This window comes from Habropoda laboriosa, unplaced genomic scaffold (genome assembly GCF_001263275.1).
Source record: "Habropoda laboriosa isolate 0110345459 unplaced genomic scaffold, ASM126327v1 scaffold40, whole genome shotgun sequence".
NCBI classification, from domain to species: Eukaryota; Metazoa; Arthropoda; class Insecta; order Hymenoptera; family Apidae; genus Habropoda; species Habropoda laboriosa.
The window spans coordinates 3,134,813-3,160,853 of record NW_017100231.1 but is presented as its reverse complement, the minus strand read 5'-3'; the positions used below and the strand labels follow the sequence as shown (position 1 = coordinate 3,160,853).

Below are 26,041 nucleotides of genomic sequence, written 5' to 3'. Positions count from 1 at the left end.
GATTTCAGTGTCACTGATTTTTAACGAACAGTATTTTATAATTGACCTAACCTTCGCAAAAAAACACGTTAAAATGATACTATAAAAAATTTGGAAGACATTAAAAATATATTTTTGGTAGCAATGTTTCATTTCGAATTTGTACAAAAATATTTTTGGAAGCAATGTTTCGTTTCGAATTTTTACAAAAATATTTTTATGAGCAATGTTTCCTTTCGAATTTCTTCAAACTTTTATCAAAATAATTTTGGAAGCAATGTTCCCTTTCGAATTTTTATGAAAACAATTTTGGGAGCAATGTTTCCTTCCAAATTTCTTCAAGCATTTATAAATACATTTCTGAATTTTTAAAAATAATTTCTACGCCCTTTAACCAAAAACAAAAATTGCAAAGTTATTAAGTACGCAATTAAAAAAAATGATGTACACCAAGATAGTATTACAGTATAACAGGACAACGATTCTTTGTAATTATTCCCAAAGTAAACAATATTTGGTGAACGAGTTGCTCGAAAGAATTTACCAACAATGGCAAATATGCGCGAAGTAGGTACGGCACGTAACATTTCGAGAACAATGCACCGAGCCGGCAATTTTTAATACAAGGCAAACTTGTCCGACACGCACAATAAACGACATACTTGCAAACTGACTTTACTGCACAATATGTGCCGTCCTTTGTCGGGTTTCACGTGGAGGCTAACGTACAATAGAGATTCGCGTTCATCTTGCACAAAGAGAAAAAGAATTCCTCGATCAGATTACGAAGCTCGGATTCAAACCACTATTTTTCACACGACGCACGACTGATTTGTTCAATTAGGATGTCTAGGCGGTTGGACGAATTTTTTCTTTTCAAGTCTGGTACAAAATGGCTGTCGTCTGTAGTACAGACAGTTTGATAAATGTAGCTGTTCTTGATTTAACGAAAAATTTCTTTTTTTCAAAATTGTGAATTAAAAAAGAATGGAATGTATTTTAACGGTTGAAAGATTTTTCTTGTCTCGGTTGTAAGTTTAGTATTATAGAAATGGCCGAAGTTCACAGTGGAAAGCAAAATTGAATAGAAGCACATAGTTGCAAATTGTATTCCATTCAGCGATTGAACGCTTAAGATACTTCGTTAGATGGCTTAATGTATAAGTTTACAAGAGGAACTTGAAACACCCGCTGCGATACGACAATACATAGTTTGCATTGTGGTTTCAGAGTTGGAATGATTTCAGTTCCCGAACTGAGTGAGCTCCACCATGACTTCCACGATGACTTCGAGTTTGGCGCTCGGTACTTTATGAGATTGCGTTACAAGTTTCACACTTTAAACCTCAAATATCAAATTTCTAATTTCGTAATTTCAAATTTCATGATTTCAAATTTCAGACTTTTAAATTCCAAATTTTATAATTTCAAATTTTTAATTTCGAAATTTCGAATTTCATAATTTCAAATTTTTAATTTCATATTTTATAATTCAGTAATTTCAAATTTCAAACTTCAAATTTCAGATTTCAAATTTTAAATTCAAATTTCGTAATTTCAAATTTTGTAATTTCAAATTTCATAATTTCAAACTTTACATTTCAAATTTCAAACTTTAAATTCTAGACTCCAAATTACGTAATTCAAATTCCGAACACGTTCACAACGTATTATGATTTAATCTGCAAAACAAATAATAGAGCAGCGCGGAGAAAAGAAACACGAGCTAAAATAACAGAGTGACTAAATGCTTCAGCGGGGTTTATTTCTCTTCCCGTCCCTGAGCGATCGACTGCTATTAAATGAAACAATTTACTTCAACGGCAAAAAAAGAAAGAAAAAAAGAAAACCGTGTAACTCAACAAACATATTTATCCTCTTCGTTCCTCTCTTTCTCTCTCTCTCTCTATATATATACGTCTGGAAACCGTCGATCAAAACTCAATTAAATCCCTAACGTGTAATTAACAATCGTCCCAAACGAGTATCCCATGTAATTCGTTCATATCCAGATACCTTCGAATAATCCCACGTGTATACGCAACACCCTCCGAACAATACCTCGCCGTGAAGTTTCCAGCTATAGTTAAACGTCTACGTATAATACTGCAGGATAAATAAACGTAACAGGAATTTCCTGGTTCTGTGTATGGAAACTCTGCGTTCACCTCTCGGTAACGAGATATCACCTCTTGATGTAACTCGTCGAGCTTTAATAAACGAACTTCAGTCACGTGTAACCCGCAACCTGGCATTCGGATCTATAAAATATGGGGTTGGAAAAATAATGACGAGTCGGAATGGGATTGTGATATACAACGCGAACATTCAAATTACAGCACCAGGTGAAAACCGACAAGTATCGATTTTGCATGGAACTCGGTTACGTATCTTCTCGATTGTATTGTCTCCGGATGTAGAACGAGACGTGAAGTGTCTCGTTTCTTCTATGAGATATCACGTGAGCATTTGTAATTGTTCTGGTTTCACGTGGCTTTTGTAGAGGTTATGTGTTCGTTGATGTTGGCGTAATTGACGTAATTGACGTATTATTAAGCGAACAGTTGAATTTAGTTGAATAGGTTAGCTAAGATTGACAAGAATATCTGTAGAAACATTGAAGTATAGATATACGTGTATCGCTTCGATCAACTATACGTTTCTTTCGATTGGGACCGAGTTAAGGTTAAGGTTGAGTTGAGGTTTTCAAAAATTGTCTTCTCAGATTTCTGGGAATTCGTTCGGAAGTATGTTCGAATATGTAAATATTGACCTTGCTATATTTCTTCTATCGACTATACACAATGAACACTTTCGCTACTAACTAATCAGAGAAACTAATCAGAGATTTAAAGAAGCTCTGCTATTCGTGAAGTGTATGTTCGATCATGTAAACTTTGACACTTAACTGACTTAATTACGAGCTGGCTATTGTTTCTTCCATCGACTATACTCGAGTATACGCCGGATGGAATCTTCGCAACTGGTTTGAATTGTGTAATAAGTCTGATGAGACTGAAGTGTGTATCTTAGGCATTGGAACGCAATGGAATTTCTGGAGCTGAGGAAGAATGGTGATCGTTGTAATTTGCTTGTTCGTTCAATTATGCCGGGCTAACGAGACACGAGGTCGAAAACGGAAATGTACTCTTTTAATGAGCCTGGAATCGAATTATTGGCTCGGTAACGAATTGTTTGAGCGGATCATTTTATCTCGGATGTCGGCGCTCCTTCCTTTTGAATAAGGATCGGATTTGTTTCACGTTCAATTGTCGACAGACTGAATCTATTATCTATAATACAAACTTTGTGAATATTTCTTTTAATTATTACAAAAAACATTGAAATTAAATTTAAAGAAAGGAAATGTAGTTAAGAATTGCGGGAAGTTTGAAGAAGACACTTCTAAGTCAGTGTGAAAATGGGAAAGAGAACTTTTTCAAACGAAGATTAATTCAATTTGAAACTTCCACGCGGAAGATAATAATTTTTCTACCACGACCTTGACACAGCTTTACCTTTGATTCGTGTCACAGAATATTTTATTTAATCCTCACATTTCCAGCTTTTCCTCATTACCCCGGCACATTTCCGGGAAACACTGTGCGAGTATTGTAATAAAGTAGTTGTTAAATTCAAGAGCAGCGAGAGAGAGAGAGAAGAAAAGGTTTCCCTTATCTTTGCATGGTTACGTCTACGTTAGACCTTAACCCTGGGTTAATTTGATGGGGTCTGGCAAACCCGATGTCACAATTTTTATCTCGGAAATTTATTAATTTAACACCTTGAATGCGACGTCATAATTTTCTCCTGCAAATTTGTCAATTTAACATATTAACTTAAATACTAGAATTTTCATTGTGTTCTTATTTGTAACATTGCAAAAATAACACTTCAAAGCAGACAAAACACCTCATCGCATCAACTTCAAATTCCCCTTACCCTCAGATCAATCAATGAAATTCCACTGGTTTAATCAAATAAAATTACAGTGGTCGAATAAAAACACAATTTTAAACCCCACAATTTTCATTTTGGTATTGTTTTAGAAATTGCAAAATTAACACCTCAATTCATCTCACCTCATCAACTTTAAATTCCCCTTATCCTCAGATCAATTAACGAAATTACAATGATCGAATAAAATCACAATTTTCCCCCTGCAAATTTATTAATTTAACACATCAACTTAAACCCCCCAACTTTCACTCTGTTATTATTCTAAAAATTGCAAAAATAACACCTCAATTTATCTCACCTCATCAACTTTAAATTCCCCTTATCCTCAGATCAATTAACGAAATTACAATGATCGAATAAAATCACAATTTTCCCCCTGCAAATTTATTAATTTAACACATCAACTTAAACCCCCCAACTTTCACTCTGTTATTATTCTGAAAATTGCAAAAATAACACCTCATCAACTTTAAATTCCCCTTATCCTCAGATCAATTAACGAAATTACAATGATCAAATAAAAACACAATTTTCTCCTGCAAATTTATTAATTTAACACATCAACTTAAACCCCCCAACTTTCACTCTGTTATTATTCTGAAAATTGCAAAAATAACACCTCATCAACTTTAAATTCCCTGCATTCTCAGTTCAATTAACAAAATTCCACTAATTTGAAGCATTCAAAAAATCCATACAGCGAACAAAAATTCTAAATTACACAAAATATCATAAAAATTCAACAAACTAACTCAGGGTTAAAGAAGAAAGGGTTAAATTAGCCAGTCCACGACGAAGACTCTCGAAGGTCATGGGACCATGAAAGTTGTTTAAACAAAGTTACGTTACTTAAACAGACGGTATGCAAACTTTCTAGCAGTCTGCAGTCACCGTGTATACTGATTTCCATCTGTTTAAATAACTCCTTCTTCACGGTGACCATGAAGTATATTTGAAAGTCGTTGTGTATGGGTTCGTTGAATTTCCTCCTTTTTCTTTTACACTTCCATGGCGGAAAAAGGAAGTGAAAACGTAATCTGTTAACCTTGGACAAGAAAGGAAACAGCACACGGTGACTTTGAAACAGTCTACACAGGAATGAGAAAAATTGTTGTCCTCGCTGATAGCAGATTGTGAATAAAAAATAATCAGAAACGGTCCCGTTGCGTTTCCTATTATCTCGTTATTAATTATTTCACGCAGCACTTATCTCGAAACGTGGATGTCCATTTATAGATTAAAACGGGTCATCCTGTACGTACAATCTTTTACGAAGGACAATATTCGAGCGAAGGAAGATGTTTCTCTAATTTTTTCAAGAAAGAAATAATTTCTTCTCTGTTAATTGTATTTTTGTCGTTTTCACGTTGATTTTAAACTTAAATTAGGCAGATTCTATTCAACCAGTGAAAGTAGAGTCGCGAAACAATAAATTCTAAATGCAGAACTAATTACTTAAGAGGAAAGACCCATTGAACGTAAACGCTATTTTCCTAGGACATAGTTAAGCTGGATAATTGACTGAGTGGCTCGAACTAGGTTGAAACTTAGCTGAAACTTTATTCGACACACACACACACACCTTGCAAGCTACCTTGCAATCGAAAACATGTTACCTAACCTCTTACCAACCAGCACGTGTCTAAATTGCAAAATAAATCCGTCTATTTTCTTGCACAATTCTAATACACATTTAAAAAAATACACGTAAAAAGCATCACGCTAATCTTTACAAATTGAAAATCCACGAGAAGTACAGTAGAGCGTCAGTTATCTGAACCAATTGGAACTGAGATGGTTCGGAAAATCAAACAGTTCACTTAGTGAAACATATGCATGTCCATAACTAATAGGAACGAAGCCTAAAATTACTTATCGATGAAAATATTAAAGAAAAAATGCTTTGAAGTAACAATATACGTTTATCAAGAAAGTTTATTTTTTACAGTACATAATCTTCAATTTTTGTTCGAACCATGGAAGACAGTCTTACTCCTCGGACCGATGGTTCGGATAACTGACTGTAGCTAAAAAAAAAAAAGAAAAAAATACTAAAACCTAAGAAGAATTTTCCGCGTAGCTTCTTTTACCCCCAAAGTTTCCACGATTGTTTCAATTGCACCGAGTCTATTCTCAGCGGGGAGAATTCGAACAAAGTTTGGTCGTTCGACGGTGCAAAGTTCCAGGCGCCATTTTACTCGCCGTGATTCTCCAATTTCCCAAAAAGAGCGTGTTTTTTCTTCTTCCTCGCTCGATGTTTTCCTCCGGGATTTTTTTTCTGTTGGGGAAATGCGTGGACGAGTGTCGGAAGTTGCGCATTGAAAAGTGAAAACAATGTAACGCGGTCGGGATTAGGGGGGTGAAAAGTGGGTCAGAAAGTTGGGGAACGCAGCGACACGACCCATTTTTCTAAAAAAGAGACGACCCGGCGTGCATGTGCACCGCGAACGCATCACGCTTCCGGGAAAAAAGCAGAGAGTATCGAGGGATATTCCGTTAGGAGAGGAAGAGAAGCTTTGTCCATCGCGTATTCCATTTGCGTACCGGCTGCCGCCTCTGCGCCGACCGTTTCTCCCACAGCTGTATCGTTTTCGTCCACGTCGTCGATAATATCGCCGTTTATTCCGCGCGGAGTAAAATGGAGCCGCGACGGTTCCTGCGTAATTTATCGACCGTCCCTCTTACATTCTTTTTCTCGCTTGCTTGGAAAGTTTTTCGTGGTCCTGTTGCGGACGGGGAGGAAGATTGTAAATCATTTTATCTGACGTGACGATTATTTTTTATTTGCTTTTCGAGTGTGGTTTTGTTTTGGGTGGAGAAGAAGAGGGTTGATTGAAGGGACATTCTTGGACTAAACGTTTTTTTCGAGATTTTTTCATTTTTGAGGGCTTCTGTTGAAATTTTTTGGTGCTTTATTGTGGACGAAGAAGAAGATTGTAAATCATTTTATCTGGCGTGACAATTATGTTTTATTTCTCTTTTTGATAGAGTGGAAATTCTTGGACTAAACGTTTTTCGAAGACTTTGTAAAATGGTTCTTTCATTTTTGAGGGCTCCTGTTAAACTTTCTGCTTGGCCATTTTTTGCCACTTTTATTATGGACGAAGAAGAAGATTGTATCATGAATCATTTTATCTGGCGTGACGATTACTTTTTATTTCCTTTTGGAGTGTGTTTTTATTATCTGTGAAGAAAAAGAGGAGCGATATAATGGAAATTCTAGGCCTGCACATTTTTTGGAGATTTTGTAAAATGGTTCTTTCATTTTCGAGGGCTTCTATTAAACTTTTTGCTTGGAAATTTTTTGGTGGTTTTCTTACGGACGAAGAAGAAGATTGTAAACCATTTTATCTAGAGTGACGATTATTTCTTCTTTTCTTTTGGAGTGTGATTTTATTGCATGGAAGAGAAGAGTGTCGATAGGATGGAAGTTTGTGGTCTAAACTTTTTTGCAGATTTTTGCATTTTCGAGAGCTTCTCTTACATTTTCTGTTGCTTTTATTATGAACGAAGAAGATTATATTACAAATCATTTTATCTGGCGTGACGATTATTTTTTATTTTCTTCCGATAGAATGGAAATTCTTCGACTAAACATTTTTCGTAGATTTTGTAAAATAGTTCTCTCATTTTGAAGGTCTTCTATTAAAAATTTTGCTTAACCATTTTTTGGCGCTTTTATTATAAACGAAGACTATATGATAAATCGTTCGATCTAGCATGACGATTATTTTCTATTTTCTGTTAGAGTGTGATTTTATTGTCGGTAGAGAAAAAAGGGGGTCGATAGAATACGGACATTCTGGGAATAAAAATTGATTTAGTAATACGAAAGTTTCTTTCAAATCCTTTTCTTAAATTTTCTTTTATTTTCCGTCGAGATATAATACTTTGGATGCTAAGTTTCTTCAATTCTTTGTCGAGTCAGCCTCGACATCCGAGGATGGATATGAATGCACCCCGTCTGCATTCTACTTTCCATCTTTTGTCAGACTGAATACCGCGTGCAACAAAGTTTTTCTAACAGGCTCGTATGATATTGACCCAAGAATAAGTTTCAACAATGTGCATCGTCCACACAGAGGGAATGAGAGAACTTTGCCGAGTGTATGTGTACACGTACACTCAATTTTCCCTTTACTCAATAATACTGTAAAAAAAAAAAATAGCAGTTATAAAAAAATTTTTCTTCCTTCGAAATCATTTAACACATTCTATACCACTTTGTTCATATGTGAGTGACAGTGTATGTGAATCTCAAAGAGAGGCGCATTTTCAAAATGCACTAAATAAAATGAAAAATATAAAATTTGACATGAAGAATGTCAAAAATGTGATTTAATTTTTCATTTATTCGCTCTGCATACCAAACAAAAAATTCTTCTGGTATATTGCGTTTTTTTTTTACACACACGCACGTCCTCTAACCAATTCCCCAATTCTTAATTTATTTATGCGATTATGATGGTGATTTATGTGAATTTAATATATGATTTAAGTCTCGATCTCTTAATGTCCTTAAATTCCTAAATCTTAACGTGAAAAATTAGTCGAATAGTGTTAAATCACACAAAAAATTGTATTTAATACATAATTTAAGTCTTAATCTCTTCAAATTCCTAAATCTTACAGTGAAAAATTACTTTAAAAAACTGTCACAAAACTGTTACAAAAAAACTGTCAGGTACCATCGTATCTAAAAAATATAATTAAGCTGTCCTATTTTACACGACCCACCCTGTACATTCCAACAGAGAATTACCTAAATAATTCCTCAACCTACTCAACACCAATCGTATCCTCTGCACCCAAAATTCCACGAACTCGAATCAGAGCAAAACCACACAAACCTCTCTATCTCTAATCCACCCTTCCTTTCTAACCCCAAAATCCTTCCCTCTTCGTAGGCAGAATACTTGTTCAAAGAGAATCCGGAGGGTAAAATGTTCGAGCCGGACTACACAGAAACGATGAGCTCCGTGTTGGACATTATCGAGAAATTCGGCGACGACGTTCTACCGGAAGAGGAACTCGGCGAGAAGATAATGCATTTCCTGAAGAGACACAGCAGAGTGACGAAGGACAGCGATGTGGACGTGTGTACCGACCGAAAGGTAACCAGTTGCTTCACTCCGTGTTTCACGTACGACGAAACCGACTCGTACGAGGGAGAAGAGGAGGGAACTACGTCGAAACAGTCTGCGGATGACGACAAAGAGGACACGACGAGGAACGAATGAACCGGAAGTCCTGTGTCCAAGAGGACCGAAACGTTTGGCCAACCTGGGTTCTGGCAATTAATTAATCTGCACGTGGCATAGCAACGACGATATTTGGTTGGATACTCCACCCGGAATACCTGCAATCTGATGAGCCGCGCATACTAATTTCACGCGACCCCTACCCTTCGATCGCTGCAAGACGAGATTTCCATAATACCACGGTTCCACGAGATGCTGCTTGAGCGTGACAACTTTGATTCGGGACGTTTCGGGGGGGAAGTGGAATATCGATTATTGTAATTGCGGGTGAAGTTGGGTTATCGATTAGTGTATTGTTCGGTGGTGTTGTTCATTTACTTATTTATTTATTCATTCAAACGGGCAAAAAGAAAGAGCCCAATAGTACAACGAAATTAGATAAAGTCGAACAGTGAGAACGCGTAACGCAGTTAATTGCTATTTGTAAGTTTCTTTGAAGTTTGCCTGCAACTGTCCGCAGTGCCAAAGAACAAATCAAGCCTGTCGGCGAGCTTGTTCGCATACGTACAGATCCTTGTGATCGGATCGTTGAATCTTGCATCCGTTGTGAAGGAATCCAGTTTAAATACAGGACTCTTGCGTAAAGGACGAGGGCAGGTGTTGAAGTTGATTAAAGCGTGTAGGGGCTTGTTGAGAGTTACTTGTGGGTAATCTTTTTGGGAAAGATTGTGTAGATTTGGGCATCTCTCAGCAGGCAAACTTAACTTTTTATATTTCTTAGGCAAACGGGGTAGTTTTTGTCCAAGTCTAATTTTTTAGTGTTCTAAGCGTTCAAAATATGTGAAAAAATTGTGGAGTGGTGATTAGAGTCTCTACTATGTTGTACAATTGTTCGTTAAGTCAAATGTTTATGTCTTCTTTGAATAAAAATAAAAATTCGTTGGGTCGTTTCGTAAAAATTCGGAAAATTTCACTTGGGTCATTAATGACCCAAATTTCGAACGCAGAGATAGTTGTATTCTCTGTATAAAACGAGACGAAATTAAATCGGAAGCAATATCGCTGCACTGCAGACAAATTGTCAAAGACGAAAGCTTTGTCAAAAATTGTGAAAGTCGAAATTTTTGGAAAGTGCGAAACGAAAATATTCTGTTTGGAAAGTTACTTAATTACAGAATTATGAAACATACGTCACCTAAAATTTACTGAAGTAAATCTGTGTATTTGAAGATATTCCAAACAATAAAATGGAAATTAAAAGTTTTGGAATATTGGGATTTTGAATTAAAAATTTTGAAATTTTAGGATTTTGAAATAAAAATTTTGGACTTTTAGGATTTTTTATTAAATATTTTGTAATCTTGGGATTTTGAATTAAAAATTTGGGAATTTTAGGATTTTTAAGTAAATATTTCGGAATTTCGGGATTTTGAATTAAAAATTTGAGAACTTTTAAATTTGGAATTAAGAATTTTTTAATTTTGTGTGTTAAATGAGGATATTTGTAGATTAGGTAATTCCGGATATGAATTTCGCAAGAGTTCGCCGTTTCAACTATCAGCTTTGTAAAGTGTGTCTCTTTGTTGGGCGACACTTTTAGAAGCAACAGATGCTTCTTTTAGAAATTGTTTAAACGATGGAGAAAGAGACGTGGGCGTCGGCGTATCCTGGATAAGTCAGGCAATTCTGTGTTCTTTTGTTTGGCTAAAGAGATGTAGAGGTAGGTCAGGAGAAGTTTACTTTCCCGTGCTCCGATCCTTTTTATTATAATACCTCTACAGTGTAATTTCTTTTTTATATTTTCTACACGAAGGTACTAGAAAACAGTGAAACATTTACGAGATATTCCAAATCTCACGGAATTATTTTACAAACTGAAGTGTCGAGTGTTTAATTGCAGAAGATTTAACAGAACGAAGCAAATTATTCCAAGCTACGTATATTAGTGTTCCAGGATTAATCCTGTGTAACCTAATTTTTCTTCGTTCACGAGAAAACAAATTTCGGTTGATTCTGCTTTTTAAATTTTCACGAGAGAAGCAAGAGTAAATACGAAAACATTTAATAATTCTAAATTTCTTGAATTACAATTATCGCAAAAATGTAACGATTATTATTAAAAAATTGATTGGTAATAATGTAACAGTAGAAACTGCGCAAAATGAAATTTATTAAATTACTTTTATTTATGAAAAATTTGAAAAATATGAAAGAATACCAAAGAGTGGAGTTAATTATTTCTAACAATAAATAAATAAAATAAAACTACAAAACATAAATAAAAAGATACGTAACTTCCAAGCCGCGCGACAGCAAATAAATTTTCCCATTTTCTTCATCTCAAAAATAACCAAACTAAATAAAATCTCAATCGACCCACTGATCTCTTAAAAACAAATCACAATTTCACAATCACAAATCACAAAACGTACTATAATGCAAGATCGTTAGAAAAGAAAAAAAGAAAAATTTATCATCCAATTCACCGCAAACATTATTCAAATATTATAACGCCATTCTCAAGCGCGCAATTTCATACGCTGCAACGCAATAGAGCTCCTCCGTTCGATAATCGAGTCTCGTTCGCCAGGATCCACCGAGGCGGCAGGCTTCGCCTGTTAAATATGCATCGTCAAAAATGCCCAGGAATATTCGAAAGTCTCCCGCGCACATTAACGCCTCTTACAGTGGAATTCTTCGATCGAACGGACGCGACGCAGAACCGCAAACGCTTTCGTTCGTCCCGAGGAGCTCCACGTGTCCTGCAGCCGCGAATTTTCCAAGCCGAACGTCGCAGTCCTCGCGTTCGCGCAACGGGAACATAGAAAATAACCCGCTTGTCGCAAATCTGCTCGTCAAAGACTTCGTTTTATTCATTTTAATAGCACTGCCGATATAGATCATAATACGACACAAGTTAAAATTTTTTCTAAATTTTCAAAATGCTTCGTAACAGTCACGAGATTCAAATATTGTGTGAAGTATTTGTTTTTTATCAGTTTACCTAGTTTTCATCAATTTTTCTCGTATCAGAATTGCAGGTTATAATATTTGCAAGAAAAGGAAGAAATATTTTACACACTGGGAATTGTATATTGTTACGCGAGCCAGAGATAAAGGTAGCAAAAGCGTCGGTTTGAAATCGCGCGTAACGCGTATCGGTGTTTCGCTAATTCGATGAATTCGTTTTCAACCGGATCATTGGATCCATTGACTTTCAAATGCACACGGAGGTACGATTAATCCGTGGAAATACGCGATGGCTATTACGAAGAGACGATAAGTGCGTGTGGAATACTCTCGGCGGCTGAAAAAGCGTCGGTAAATTTTATCGAACGAGCTTTGCACTGTCAGAAACTGCCCCGTTACTTGGAGTGAGGAAAAATCTCGTTTCACGTGGAAAAGGAGCAACGAAAAGGAAAAGAAAGTGAAAAGAGCATTTGCACGTTGTCGAGCTCGAACGAGAGCGATGTTTAAACGGATCAGAGAGAGGGCAGATAGTGGCGCGCGTTGATTATCATCAATCGCCGAGTTATTTCCACGGAAGGACGCGGTTTGTTGAAAATTCGCCGCTTCGAGAAGGCTATGAGCTTCCCTATGGGGCCGTAGGCGGTCTTACGAGGCCAAGGACGATGCTACCACATTGTTCCGCGTCTTTAATATGACGCAGATCTGGCTCCTTTTGCCGGGAGCGCTCTAACTATCGCGGTTTACCTTCTGCGTGTTTCCCTTGAAAACAAACGGGAAAATTTGCTTTGCATTGGAAAAGCATCCCGGTGAAAATATACTCGTTTACACGCCGCGTGCTTTCTCGCGTTTTACCAAACTGTATCGAAACACATTTTGGAAGGTTTCACACTGGAAACTACGACGTAAATAAATCACTTGGTCGATCGAAGACTTTTATATTTTTATCGCTTTGTCAACTTTTGTAGAATTCACTTCGGCGTAATTGTCGCTTTGGAACTTCTCGCCTGACCCACATCGATTCCACGTAAACATAAATAGTATTGATGCGTGCCAGTTTCAGAATAAATGTAACGCCTACAGGATTCGTAGCGTTGCCTCGAAATATGCATACCGGGTGTCCTAATCGTTTCCGATCGAACTCTGTGAAACTTCGTCGGCGCGTTCTATGGGTGTAAATGAGGGAAAAATGTTATGTGAACATAGGTCGTTTGAAGCTTCGTTAAAAAGTTTTGACGAAAATAGGAAACACGAACTTCCATTCAGCACTTTCAACAGTCTCGTATAATCTCTCATAAACAGACTACAGATAAATATCGCTAATCTATTCCTATTTTGTATCGAAATAATCGCACACCCGTTAGCGTTCCCTTCGTGTTTCGTATTGTAACTCTTTAACAAAGCCTCAAACGACCTATATTTATACCACATTTTTTTCTCACTTACACTCATAGGACACTCTGACGAAATTTGGTAAAAATGAATTTGGACACCCAGTATATACCTCGATAATAAATCGCGACACGCGGAGGACGCTTCCTCGTTCATCAACGATGTCGACGCAAAGAACTTGCGGCTTATTAAGAGATAGCTAGCTCCTCCTAAGAAAAACCGTCTTGCAAACTTGTTTCAAGTCAACTTTGACAACTTCTTTTAAAATTAGCCCTTTAACCATCGAAGTATGAAAGACACAAAATTAAAAATTTCGTTCTAATTATTTGCAAAATATAATAAAGTAACTCAGTCTCGCACAGAGGATAAATACAGTTCCAAGTACAAGGACTTCCAATTACACGCTCGAACTATCCAGAATCGGAAACTCATCCAGTCCAAGTATAGCATACTCTACCCTCAACAGGTAAACGTTCCCCTAACTCGTCGAGCTTTCCAAGTTCAACCCGATTCGAAGTCTCGCGAGAATCGATTACTGATCAGGATTAAAAATAAAGTCACCCTCCCTGTCCAACGATCACCTCGTCGAACAAGAACACCCGAATACATACCCTCTTAATCGAGCGTCTCCGAAGTCTGGATTCACCGCGGACAGGTCTCGATGCGAAAAATCCCCGTCTAAATAACGCGAACGAAGTCTCCGTGACGGGGCGATTCGCGTATATATACACACAACGTATATAACCGTAACGCGGCCGGTATATCTGTATCTTCAAACACCTGTTAGCAGTGGCTCGTGTGGGCGGCTCGCCACATCGCCTTTAAATTCTCGCCGCGATTAAGTAACGGAAACCCGCTTCCTCTCACGCGTGATCCCACCGAATTCGTAATATCCCGCCGCGTTCGACTACTTCCTCGTACGAAATACCGTATACGGACAAACACACACATGGATAAGTAAAAAGAATTAAAAAAGAAAAAGAAAAACAACTTACCAGCATGTCCCTGGACAGAATAATTCGCCTCCTCGCTAGGTACCACGGTCTCCTCGAGGATACTCTCAGAAGCTGTCTTCACGATCCCCATTATCCTAGTCTGGGGTTGTTCTCGTCCTGTGTTTGTTGTTTCTGATAAATTTCTGACAGGACGTGCAGGAAGAGCTGTTGCACGCTGGAAGTAGATGCGAAGAAGTGAGCTCGTTAGCGATTACCTCGGCTTGATCGTGCCGCGTTGTCTGCCGTAGTCGGAATGCTAGGCGCCGTTTTGCTGACTTACGTTTGCGACTGCGTTCGCGCCTGCGTCCACAGTATTCTCTCCCTTGAGCCCTCTATCCTGCCTCTTCCCTCCTTGACCCTCGACGCGCGTATATCCTACCCCTCTGGTCTTCCTGCCCCTCGAACGCCGCCGGTCCCTTGGCCAGCAACACGTCACGAGTAACGGGGGAACAAGGCGAATCCCTAGGCCAGGGTGAAACACGCAGGCAAGAACGAACGGGGTGGTGGACTAGCTGCTGCCTCGGCACGTCCTGTGTCAGCTGTGGTAGGAGGTTGCTTTCGTACCTCTCTCTCTCTCTCTCTGTCTGTGCGTTGGTTTCTCTTTTGCTGGTTGGACAAGGAGAGAGCGTTCCCGCGCGGCTCAGGCAGGGCGCAGTGAGGTAACATTGAAACGCACAGGGGCAATGTCGACCAACTGGGTCTCGGTGAAGGTCTCGGCTGGCACAGCCACTCGTGCCCGATAATGCATCCTTTTCTTCTTCCCTCTCGACGTTTTTTCCCTTTCGATCTCGGCGCGAGCTGGCTCACAGGTACCCTCTCGGTTTCCGTGGATACTTCAGGGTTCAACTGTAGGTTCGGGTGCCTTTTTTTGGGGGGTTTGGGATGGATTTTTTTTGGGGCTTGGGTGTGATTGAGAGGCAGTTTTTAGGTTTGGTTTCGAGTAATTGATGGTTTGGGTGTTCTTGAATTTTTGTTTGACACTTATGTCAATAATTGGGTACTCGGGTACACTTTCGCACATTTTCTTAAGAGATTAGGTTGTTATTTCGCGGAATTTCTCTCCGTGTTTGCATTAAGTTTAGAATTTTGTTATTAGAAAGCTTCGAAAACTGGAGGGAAAAGTGGATGAAATTTGTTAATTGAGAGGTGTGTTTGAAGAGGTTGAAAGATTGGTTAGGATGAGGTTTACTATCGAATCTTTTGAGCTGATATTGGCGGTTTTTGTATTTTGAAATTTTGGTTTAAGCCTTGTGTCAATAATTGAGTACACTTTGCACATTTTCTTAAAAAATTTTATGCTAGATCGTTGTTATTTCGCAGAATTCTTATCTGCGTTTGCTTCAAGTTTAGAATATTTTTATTAGAAAACTACTAAAATTGGAGGGAATCTTGTAGACGAAATTTATGGTCATTGACATAAGTGTTAATTGAGAATTGTCTTCAGGATGTAGTTTACTACCAAAACTACCATAAAAATTGGAATATTTTACACCGAAACTTTGATTAACAGAAACACAATTTCAATGTTCTCAAGATCAAGGATGATAAAGAAAGGACGTTCAGAATTTATCTTAATTCCTTCCTTCCAAGTGTTAAGCAGCATCCTCGTGTTCTCGGATTATTCGCTAATCCCTCGCAACAAGAATAGACACAAGGATAGGATAATTAACCTATTTCTACTCCAACCCACGTCCACAGTATCATCTCCACTTTTTCCATCCCAACCATAATCACAACTACATACCTCTACAACTTCCACCAAACTATTGTAAAATTAAATTTCTACAAAATTCCTCACCCGAACTATCTCCCTCCAATCTAAACCCACCCAAGAAAATCTCCATATCCCAGTAATTACCAAAAAAAATCTCGAATCTCGATGTCAAGTTCGAATTACCACGGATTGGACAGGAAAAGTAAGAAAACCTTGATGGAAGGAATACAGTAAATTCTCCACAAGTGTCAGTCCTCAAGGAACTTAAACCTGACACTTGTAGAGTCAGGGACTACGTTTTCGAGCCTCGCGCCCGCCTTTGTAGTTTGCCGAACGTAGACAAGGACAGCGAATAAAAGATAAGGACGAAACGTCAGTCGAGGTAACCAAGCGATTTAAATACCAACTTTTTTAATCTTACGTCTTTTTATCCCGAAATTTTTCTTCAAACACGACATAATTTGAACAACATTTACTTATTAACACGTTCACTGTCACGCCAGATATTTCACTGTGTTGAGATAAAACAGACGCCCTGTATTACATTCCATAGAGTCGGCCTACCGTTTGACTACCAGTTGGAGAATTGGCCTGCCGTTTGACTGACACTTGTAGAATCGGCCCTACATTATTTTTTTGCGTGGAGGTAGTCCGACATTAAATTAATTACTCAATAAGTATTAATAAGTAAATGTTATTCAAATTATATCATGTTTGATCTCATTTTCATCAGAAAAATCTCACCAAATCTCACCAACATGTTAAAACAAATTTCAGATGAAAAAAAGTAAAATTAAAGAAATTATATTTTTCTATTATGATTTGTCGAGCCGTGAAATCTCGTAAAAGAAACCGAGTGGTGTAGCGTTACACGCTTGACTGACAGCGAGCGAGATAACATAGGCGCAGCAATGACGCAGACCTAGGCGTAGGACCATCTATACTGACACTTGTAGAATCCAAACTGACTGACACTTGTAGAGAATTTACTGTAGTTGGGTGACTCAAGGGACGACTTAATTCGTCTCCTCCACTTAACAGATTAACCTTTCCTCTCTCCACTGACACGCTGTTTATCAGTACTTTTACCGTTCCGTGTTTTACAGAAGGTATACCTGCAGTTTACGATGCAGAGTGTGTGTAAAACGGGTGGGGTGAACCATCGACGTGGGGATGTTTCACCTGTGTAATCCTGTTCGTAAACAATACGCTTTCCCTCCCCGACGGAACGAGGCAGGGTTATCGGATTTGACGCGTTCACAGCACGTGCACGCCCTTGAAACACGCGTATATATCCTCGCGGGTGCATGAACCACGCGCAGTAACCCTTAATTACTACGTTTCGTTCCCTGTAATTTTATCCTTCGAGTGAAATCGTCACACTGGGCTGTCTTTCTACTGCGACGCGTTGGAAAATCAATTTTTTTCTTTTTTTGCATCTTTTTGTAGTTTCAGGAAGAAGTTTTTAGTCTAAGAAGCTTTGAAGCTGAATTCTGAAAATGAGGAGGGATGTATGCTTTGAAAGGAAGCGGTTTTGTGTAGACTTGAATTGTAGTTGAAACTGGCTGATATGATTAGCGAGAAACCGGAAGTCGCATTCACTGGAAATTTGGAAGGTGTATACAGTAGACGTTGCTTTATCGTCTGCAGAAGAATTGTGCGGATATTTTCAAAATTCAGCCTCTGCGGTCGAAGAAACCATAACTTTTCCTGAAATCGAAAGTAATTTCTTTCGAAACCTTGCAATTTCTCCGTTTCTCGATATTTTTTTATTATACTAGTTCGGACGATAGCTACAGGTCTGCAGATTAAGAACGTGTTTACATTTTGTGTTTTGCATAAGTAGAACGTCTGATATCGAGTCAGCCATCGCTAAGGATACTTCTCAAGGCGCTCTCTTCGCAGTGCTCCTATTTTACAACAAATGGATATTTTCACTAGTAAAAAATATTTTTGTACTCTCAAAAGATGACGGAATAACCAGAAAAATTTGCAGAAGGATACGTACAGCACTTGCTTCGCTATAAATTTCCGGAAAATTAAGCTTTTGTCAGTGGTCACATTAGGTAGATCCCTTTAAACCGAACTTCGTTCTTGAAAAGTTTCGTCCTTTCTGTTCACGGGCCTTACGTAGCGCGATCCTAAAATTGTATTTTACGTAAGATAGCACGAAGTGTAGTATGTCATGTAACGGGGTAAGATCGAGAGGAATTTACGAGCTTTCGTGGGTATCGCGAATTTTTTGCCTCGTTCCTAGCGGAGAACAACTAACCGTGAAGAATTCCTTAATAGCTGGTCGAGAATAGCTCTTCAAGGATAACACGAGACACCGGGTGGATTTATTAATCGAGATATTTCTCGCGAGGCTCGACCCCCCGTCTCTCTTTGCTCGTCCTTTCTGTTTTTTTTTTTTTTTCTTACTCTTGCTTCTCGAAAATCCCTCGACAGTGGCCGTCGTCGATCCCAAGCATTCCGTCATCATTATCTGTCGCTCTCTCATTGAATTTCTTCTGCGGCAGTCACGTGGCGCGAGGACGCGCGCCCTCCTTTCGAACCGACCTCACGCGGGACTTGTTGCACGCAACGGAGCTGCGGAGGAGCGGTGTTTTTACGATGTTTTGATTAGAGGTCTTGCTATCTGGATATCTGAGTAATTGAAATATTCGTTATAATCCGAATTTGATGTCTGAGACTGATTGAAATCTGGGATTTTCTTTGTTAATTACTCAGATACGAAGCTTCTCTTCATATCGGTAGATTGAAGGAAGCTAGTTTAGGTGACGGATTAAAAGGATGCGAGAATTATTCGATAGACTCATCGCGAGGAGAATCCAAGGATATCGAAATCCAAATCACGCGAGTATTGGATATTCGGATTTTCGGATCTGAATTAAGTATTGGATGATTGTAAATGTTCGTGCCCGGTTCTCGGCACAGATGTTTCCTTTAGCGTCATGTTACATTCCTATCGAAAGATACACCGCTTGTGTTTTACTTTCAAATAATTATTCATTTCATTTCCAAATGAAATGTGCCTTTGCGCATACCCTTCGTGTTTTATTTTCAAATCGGACACGAACCTTTGCAATCATCCAATACTTAACTATCCGAGTGCTCGGATTCTCAAAGTTTCATGCTGAAAGCGAAAAATATTTTAACGAAAAACCAAGAAAATTCTATAACGACAACATAATAGTCTTATAAAAAAAAAAAAAAAAAAAATAGAAATAAGTTGTAGAACGAGAAGGCGTTTACGTTTTTTCTTTTTTCTTATCGAATTTAAAGGTTGGAAATATTGATCTAAATTATAAAATTCGATACGAACTTACGAGATGACCTAATACATACATTACAGAATAAAGAAATTATTGTTCTAAAGTATAAAGTTTACCGAGTTATTTAATGACCGTCATAAATGTTCCAGACAACCTGATATGAGAGTATCCCTTTGTCTCGTTCATTCGAAATTGATGACAAAGTAGGATTGACAGTCTATCGAATAGAATATTTGAACCTCGTCGCCAGTACCTTTTGAAATACCCTCAATCTCCGCGATTCTTTGTTTTACATACATGCTTCTCACGATGTTTCTCATGTACCTACCTACAATTTTCTCTTCCTTTGAACTTGCTATCACGTTTTCGTCCCTCTTTCCACCCAGACGCCAGTCGAGAGGAAAAAACTGCAGAGAACATCTAACCTTGGTGATCACTGCCTGTGCGTCACGGTAACTCTATAGCACACCAGCCATTTTCTTTCCCATTTTCTGCCTTTTAGCTAACCAACGTAAAACTCCAGAGAAAAGTGCAGAACGTTTAATTCATTCGAACGATCTAGATTAACCCTTTCGCTGCGACAGATTATAGGCAAAATCTCGCGTTTTGGCGTTTAGAAATTTTAAAAAATTTTTTGACGCAACTTTCTCACTTTTTTTCGTAATTTTTGCTGTTATTAAGTTTGTGTTCCCTTAATATTATAGTGAAAGTTTATTGTTTAGGTGCATATGGCGTGGTGGTAACAAAAATTGTTACATATGAGGTCTTTGGGTCAAGAAAGACCCAAATTAACTTGACTTCTTTAGGTTAGAAAAGTCCCAAAACTATCTTGACCTCTTTGGATTAGAAAAGGCCCCAAATTAACTTGACTTCTTTGGGTCAAAAATACCCAAAACTAACTTAACCTCTTTAGGTCAAAAAAGACCAAAAACTATCTTGACCTCTTTGGGTCAAAAAAGGCCCAAAACTGTCTTAACCTCTTTGGGTCAAAAAAGGCCCCAAACTAATTTGACCTCTTTGAATTAGAAAAGGCCCCAAATTAACTTCACCTTTTTGGGCCAGCAAAGGCCCCAAATTAACTTGACCTCTTTGGGTCAGAAAATGCTAAAAATTATCTTAACTTCTTTGGGTCAGAAAAGGCCCAAAACTAACTTGACCTCTTTGAGTGCATAGTCAAACGAAACAACGCACCAGAGTTAAAGAGATATTCTCGTACAAAAATCTACAATCTTTCTTCCTCTTTAAAATCCAAATTCCAAAATATCAATTTTTCCAATATTTATCCTATTCAGATCACCCTGTATGCAACTCTTCCGAGTCAAACTTTCGAAATACACAAGTAAACACATTTTCACGTCCGACAAATGTTACTGCTTCCTGAATTTCATCAACTAAATAGATGATACTCTGAATAAATGGTAGAAGAGAATTGAATTGATGAAAAACGACACAGAAAAAGGAGACGTTCGGTAAAGTGTCTCCCGGCGGTCCTCGACTTCCGCTGTCACCTTGATTCCCGTGACCCAACCTTATCCAGGTTGCGCCAGGACACGTGGCTATGGACGCAGAAACGCGTGCACATATATATCGAGCGTTGTCCCAGGCAACCCAGGGGAAAAAGTCGCAGATGCAACGTGGAACGCGCCACGCCAGCATACAATGAACTCGAAATCGATCGTTGCTGCACCAGTTGCGCCGATGCACCGTCTAAGTGCCTTTCTGCTGCCACGCTTTTTCCCCTGCACTCGTACTTGCGAGCCAAAAAAAAAAAAAAATTGCAATCGCAGTAGAGAATTTTTCTCGTTCAACCTAATTTTTCATCTTCAATCTCGAGAAACGTAGAACGTGTTAGAATATTTGAGTTCGCTACGCGAAACGGTACTTCGAGATCCAGTGAAACATTAACACTTTTTTTGATAAGATTAATCAGTGTATTCTTGCAGCGAATCTTTCGAATATCCGAAGATTTGTTTGGAAAAAGAAGATTTTTAATATTTAGGTTGCATTATTTTAGTTGTAATATATAAACGAAGTTGTAGCTTCGTTCAAGTCTCGTCTCTATGAAAATAAAGTGAATTAATAGAAGAAATTGAAATAAACAATTTTATAAAGATCTTTTCAAAAAAAAATGTCTGATTTTCGAAAGTTTCACCGCGAAAGCGAGAAATGAGAAAACCTGAATTTTACATTTTAACGTTCTCCAAAGTCAAATCCAAACACCTTACTAGAGTTAACAGAGAAGAGAAAGTGACTGTGTCTCGTTCAATGTTAATCCTGAAACCCTCAAAATTTAACCTAATTTTACACCAACAATTCTGTTAAGTCATTAGGATTAATACGTTTCCAGACGCGGGTCTTTCCCCGGTCTTTCGCAGCGGTCATAAGCTTGGGAGGCCATCGAGCATTTTACCTTCACTTTGAATTTCCATGTTTTTTCTATGGCCATTGTGCACATCTGCTTTCTAAGCCTTTCGACTTCTATTTTCCATGTTTTATCAGCGTCGGAGCGCTACCCAGATTTGTTACCTCCTGCGCCCATTGTTCGAGACACGCGGAGTTTCCGCGCGCGTCACTCAAGGGTGCACGGGCACTTGAGAGTGACCGTTGACTCGGCGGTGTCACCTTAGTTAGTTTTCGGTACCTAATGATTGGCAATCGCGTTAGATTCAACCACCTCCCTTGTCGAGTTCGGGAATGTAGTTGACCAACCCGCGTGTCCCACCCCCGCTGAAGACTCCTATCCGAGGTGTCTTGGAATTGCCCGAGCCCTCGACAGACAGAATTCATCCGACAACCGTGCGAGTAGTTCCTCAGAAAGTAGTCATTGTTAATAGCTATTCGTCCTCCTAAACACGGAGGTGGTCCTTCGAGAAGCGAACATAGTAAATTCGACAAAGCTCGAAAGTTAATTTGTAACTACCACGGGCAAGATCAAACAAATTCCATATATAAAAAAAAAATTTTAAATCCAATTTTCACCGTTCCCTGCACGCAATACTTACTAGATCGTAGACCTTAAAGTCACGAGGATCGTAAGGAAGTAGATCACATTACTACACGTAATTTACGCTCCCTCCATATTTCATCTAGCTACGGTAATTAGTGGCTCGGATTCGACTAGATTCGTGGCTGGTATCGGTTCTAACCTTCGCGGTTCCACAGTACAGGCACCTCCGGGGCATCGTTGACGTTGGAAATTGTGTGGTACAAGTACAACCACGAGCCACTTCTTTTGCTCTGTCGTTTCGAATCGAGCCACTTCACCCTCTGTCCTGTTGTTACGCTTTATCGATACGCGAGGTTAATTGCGCGATACGTTTTGTGATGCTGGTTTTTGTCGGATTCTGTTAAGGTAATTGGAGGGTTGTTTATTCTAATGGCTCCGACGTTCTGCTCGTGTATAATGCGAACTGAGAAGAGCTTTGTGTATTATAAGGAGAATTTATACAGCGGTGTTCCTTTCACCTCTGATTTATTCGATTTATCGTTTGAATTTCTGCGAAACTTATATTTTCGAATATTTCGAAGTTAACAGCGCGTGCTGTGTATTTTGGTGAATTTTATGGTGGATTTGACATGGTGGAATTATGACAGAATTCGATACTCTTCGTTCGACTTAAATATTAACTCTGTGCAGGCTGCCTGGGTCATTTATGACCCGAGCCAAATTTCACTCGCATTTCTTCACGAATGTTTACCTTTAATTTCAAAAATTTGGAACATTTTGTTCAGTGAACGATTGCGCAATGTAGCCAGAGACCTTGAAGAGTATCCCAGAATTTTTTCAGATTTTTAGGAAGCCTAGAACAGTGCAAAAGTTAAATTCGAACGTAAACAACCCAATTTGCTCATAACTTCAAAAAATCACATTACCAAAAAAGGAATAACCAATTGCTCATGCACAATCTCTAAATGACAAGAATCTCAGATGAAAGTACATCGACTATTTCATCCAGCAAAGAAATCATTTCAGCATAATCACTTTCGGATCCAAAGCGTAGAAAAGAACAAATCCCATCGTCGACGGTTCATAAATAACGCATAACAGACTAGCCAGGACAAAGCTCGATTTCTCATTGTTAAAGGCAACTGGTTCCGCGATGAAAAAAAAAAAAAAAAGAAGAAGAACAAATGTTACACCGTGAATTTATCGCACGATCCGAACGAACGAGAGATTCAAATGTATCGTTGTACTTTCCATGGTGAAACCGACTGTAAAGAATTCCCTTAATGGCTCTCTATCCACACGAACCGAATAATATCTCGAACGAACGCCAGAGCGTTCGCTGCGCGTCCTGTGCAATCATTTACCCTGGGCGAGTGCACTCGTTCTGCCCACTCAAGGGGGTTGCGCGACGAGTGCTCGCTGTTTAATAGATTGTCCCGTGGAAATACCTGTGAATGTCGTTGTAAACTGTCCGCTAACGAGGCGTATTTAATAACGAACAAGCTGTACCATGGGCCACGTGTCGTTATAAATAAGATGAAAATTTTCAATGGAACGAACAAATGACGGCACGGTAGCCTAATTGCTATTAGCCACGAGGTCCGTCACGTGGACAAAGAAGGGGCTAAAATTGTTTAATGGTTTAGGAGTACCGATCGATAACTGAACCGTACAGGTACACACTTCACGAGTCTTATATGGCCACGTGCTATTTCAGTGGCAATTCCACGGAATTGATTCTTCTTCGTGATGTTTAATCGTGATATACAGGGTGTCGTGGAATTAACGAGGGTGATTCTGAAATGTGGAGGGTAGTTTGTCGTGCTGAGCTTCGGTTTTGGGGAAATTAGTGTTGAAAATTTGGTTCTTGTGATGTACAGGGTGTCGTTGAATTAACGAGAATGATTCTAATGTGTGAAATGCAGTTTGTCATACTGAGCTTCGGTTTTGAGTACTTTGAGTAAATTAGTTTTGAAAATTTGGCTCTTGTGGTATACAGGGTGTCGTTGAATTAACGAGAATGATTCTAAAGTGTGAAATGCAGTTTGTCATACTGAGCTTCGGTTTTGAGTACTTTGAGTAAATTAGTTTTGAAAATTTGGCTCTTGTGGTATACAGGGTGTCGTAGAATTAACGAGAATGATTCGAAAATGTGGAATATAGTTTGTCATGATGAACTTCAGTTTTGAGTAATTTGAGTAAATTAGTTTTGAAAATTTGGCTCTTGTGGTATACAGGGTGTCGTAGAATTAACGAGAATGATTCGAAAATGTGGAGTATAGTTTGTCATGATGAACTTCAGTTTTGAGTAATTTGAGTAAATTATTATTGAAAATTTGGCTCCTGTGGTATACAGGGTGTCGTAGAATTAACGAGAATGATTCGAAAATGTGGAGTATAGTTTGTCAGGATGAACTTCAGTTTTGAGTAATTTGAGTAAATTATTATTGAAAATTTGGCTCTTGTGGTATACAGGGTGTCGTAGAATTAACGAGAATGATTCGAAAATGTGGGGTATAGTTTGTCATGATGAACTTCAGTTTTGAGTAATTTGAGTAAATTATTATTGAAAATTTGGCTCCTGTGGTGTACAGGGTGTCATCGAATTAACGAGAATGAGTGTGATTCTAAAATGTGAAGTCTAGTTTTGAAAAATTGGCATTTCTACTTAATTGCTCATATCGATATTAATGGAGGATGAGTAATAAATATTTCTGTCAACGGAATAGTGACCTAACCTCAAAAATTTTGTTTCGAGGTTACGTCTAACGAAATTTTCGACGTTTCTAAATGTTTCTTTAAGTTTCTGTTTAAAAATTTTTAGAAGATTGCTCAAGCCATTGTAGAATGAAAATTTTGCTGTATACAAAGTGATTTATACCGAAACGTCAGTTCACCCAAAATTGTAAATAGGTTAGACCACTTTACATCTGCACACCGAGACATACACGGTGCGTAAAAAATCGTGGTACACGCCGGATCGAAGTGATTCTTATCTTCCTACGAAAAAAAACAAAAACAAAAAACGAGCAAGATTGATGTCACTAGTGACGTTGTAATGACTTGACAGAAACTGATAGGCAAGTGAGATAATAGCACTGATAGGGAAGAAGTCGCGACACTGTTGATGTCCATAAACATAAACACACACAGAAATAGTAATTTATAAAAATATAGTAAAGTGCATTATTATTTTTTTTTCCAAAAGCCAAGCTTCTTGGAAAAATATATTACTCCATAATTTTGATTTACCTTGACACGAGAAATCACCTTGCCCACGCTCTCGCCACGATTTTTCACCCACCCTATATAATCAACCACCGTTTCTTTATTTCATCGATGTTACCAGTCGACAATGACCCGCAATCCTTTCCTTCTTATCGATCCAGGCCAAGTTCACCAAGGCAATTTATAGCGTACCCGCAACAATATACCATATTTTCACCGTCATTCGCCACAAATTTCAACTATCAATTATTCAAGAAACGAAGCTTCCTATAAGAAAACTTCGTATCACATTTTCCACTTAGTTTTTCACGTAGAATCGTCCTGTGCAAAAAATGATCTCCAGATCTACAATCAGGAAAGCAAGTTTCCTATTTCGAAGACAC

At 38.4% G+C, this 26,041-nt stretch overlaps 1 protein-coding gene across 1 annotated transcript in view; it reads right to left on the bottom strand.

The window, feature by feature from the left end:
• LOC108571578 (synaptotagmin-10-like) overlaps positions 1-14,585 on the bottom strand; it is a 69,352-nt gene extending 54,767 nt beyond the window's left edge. The window contains exon 1 of the mRNA XM_017933649.1: positions 14,495-14,585. Coding sequence (XP_017789138.1) covers positions 14,495-14,585 — 91 coding nt within the window. The remainder of the gene's footprint in view (positions 1-14,494) is intronic.
• Positions 14,586-26,041: the final 11,456 nt, after the last annotated feature.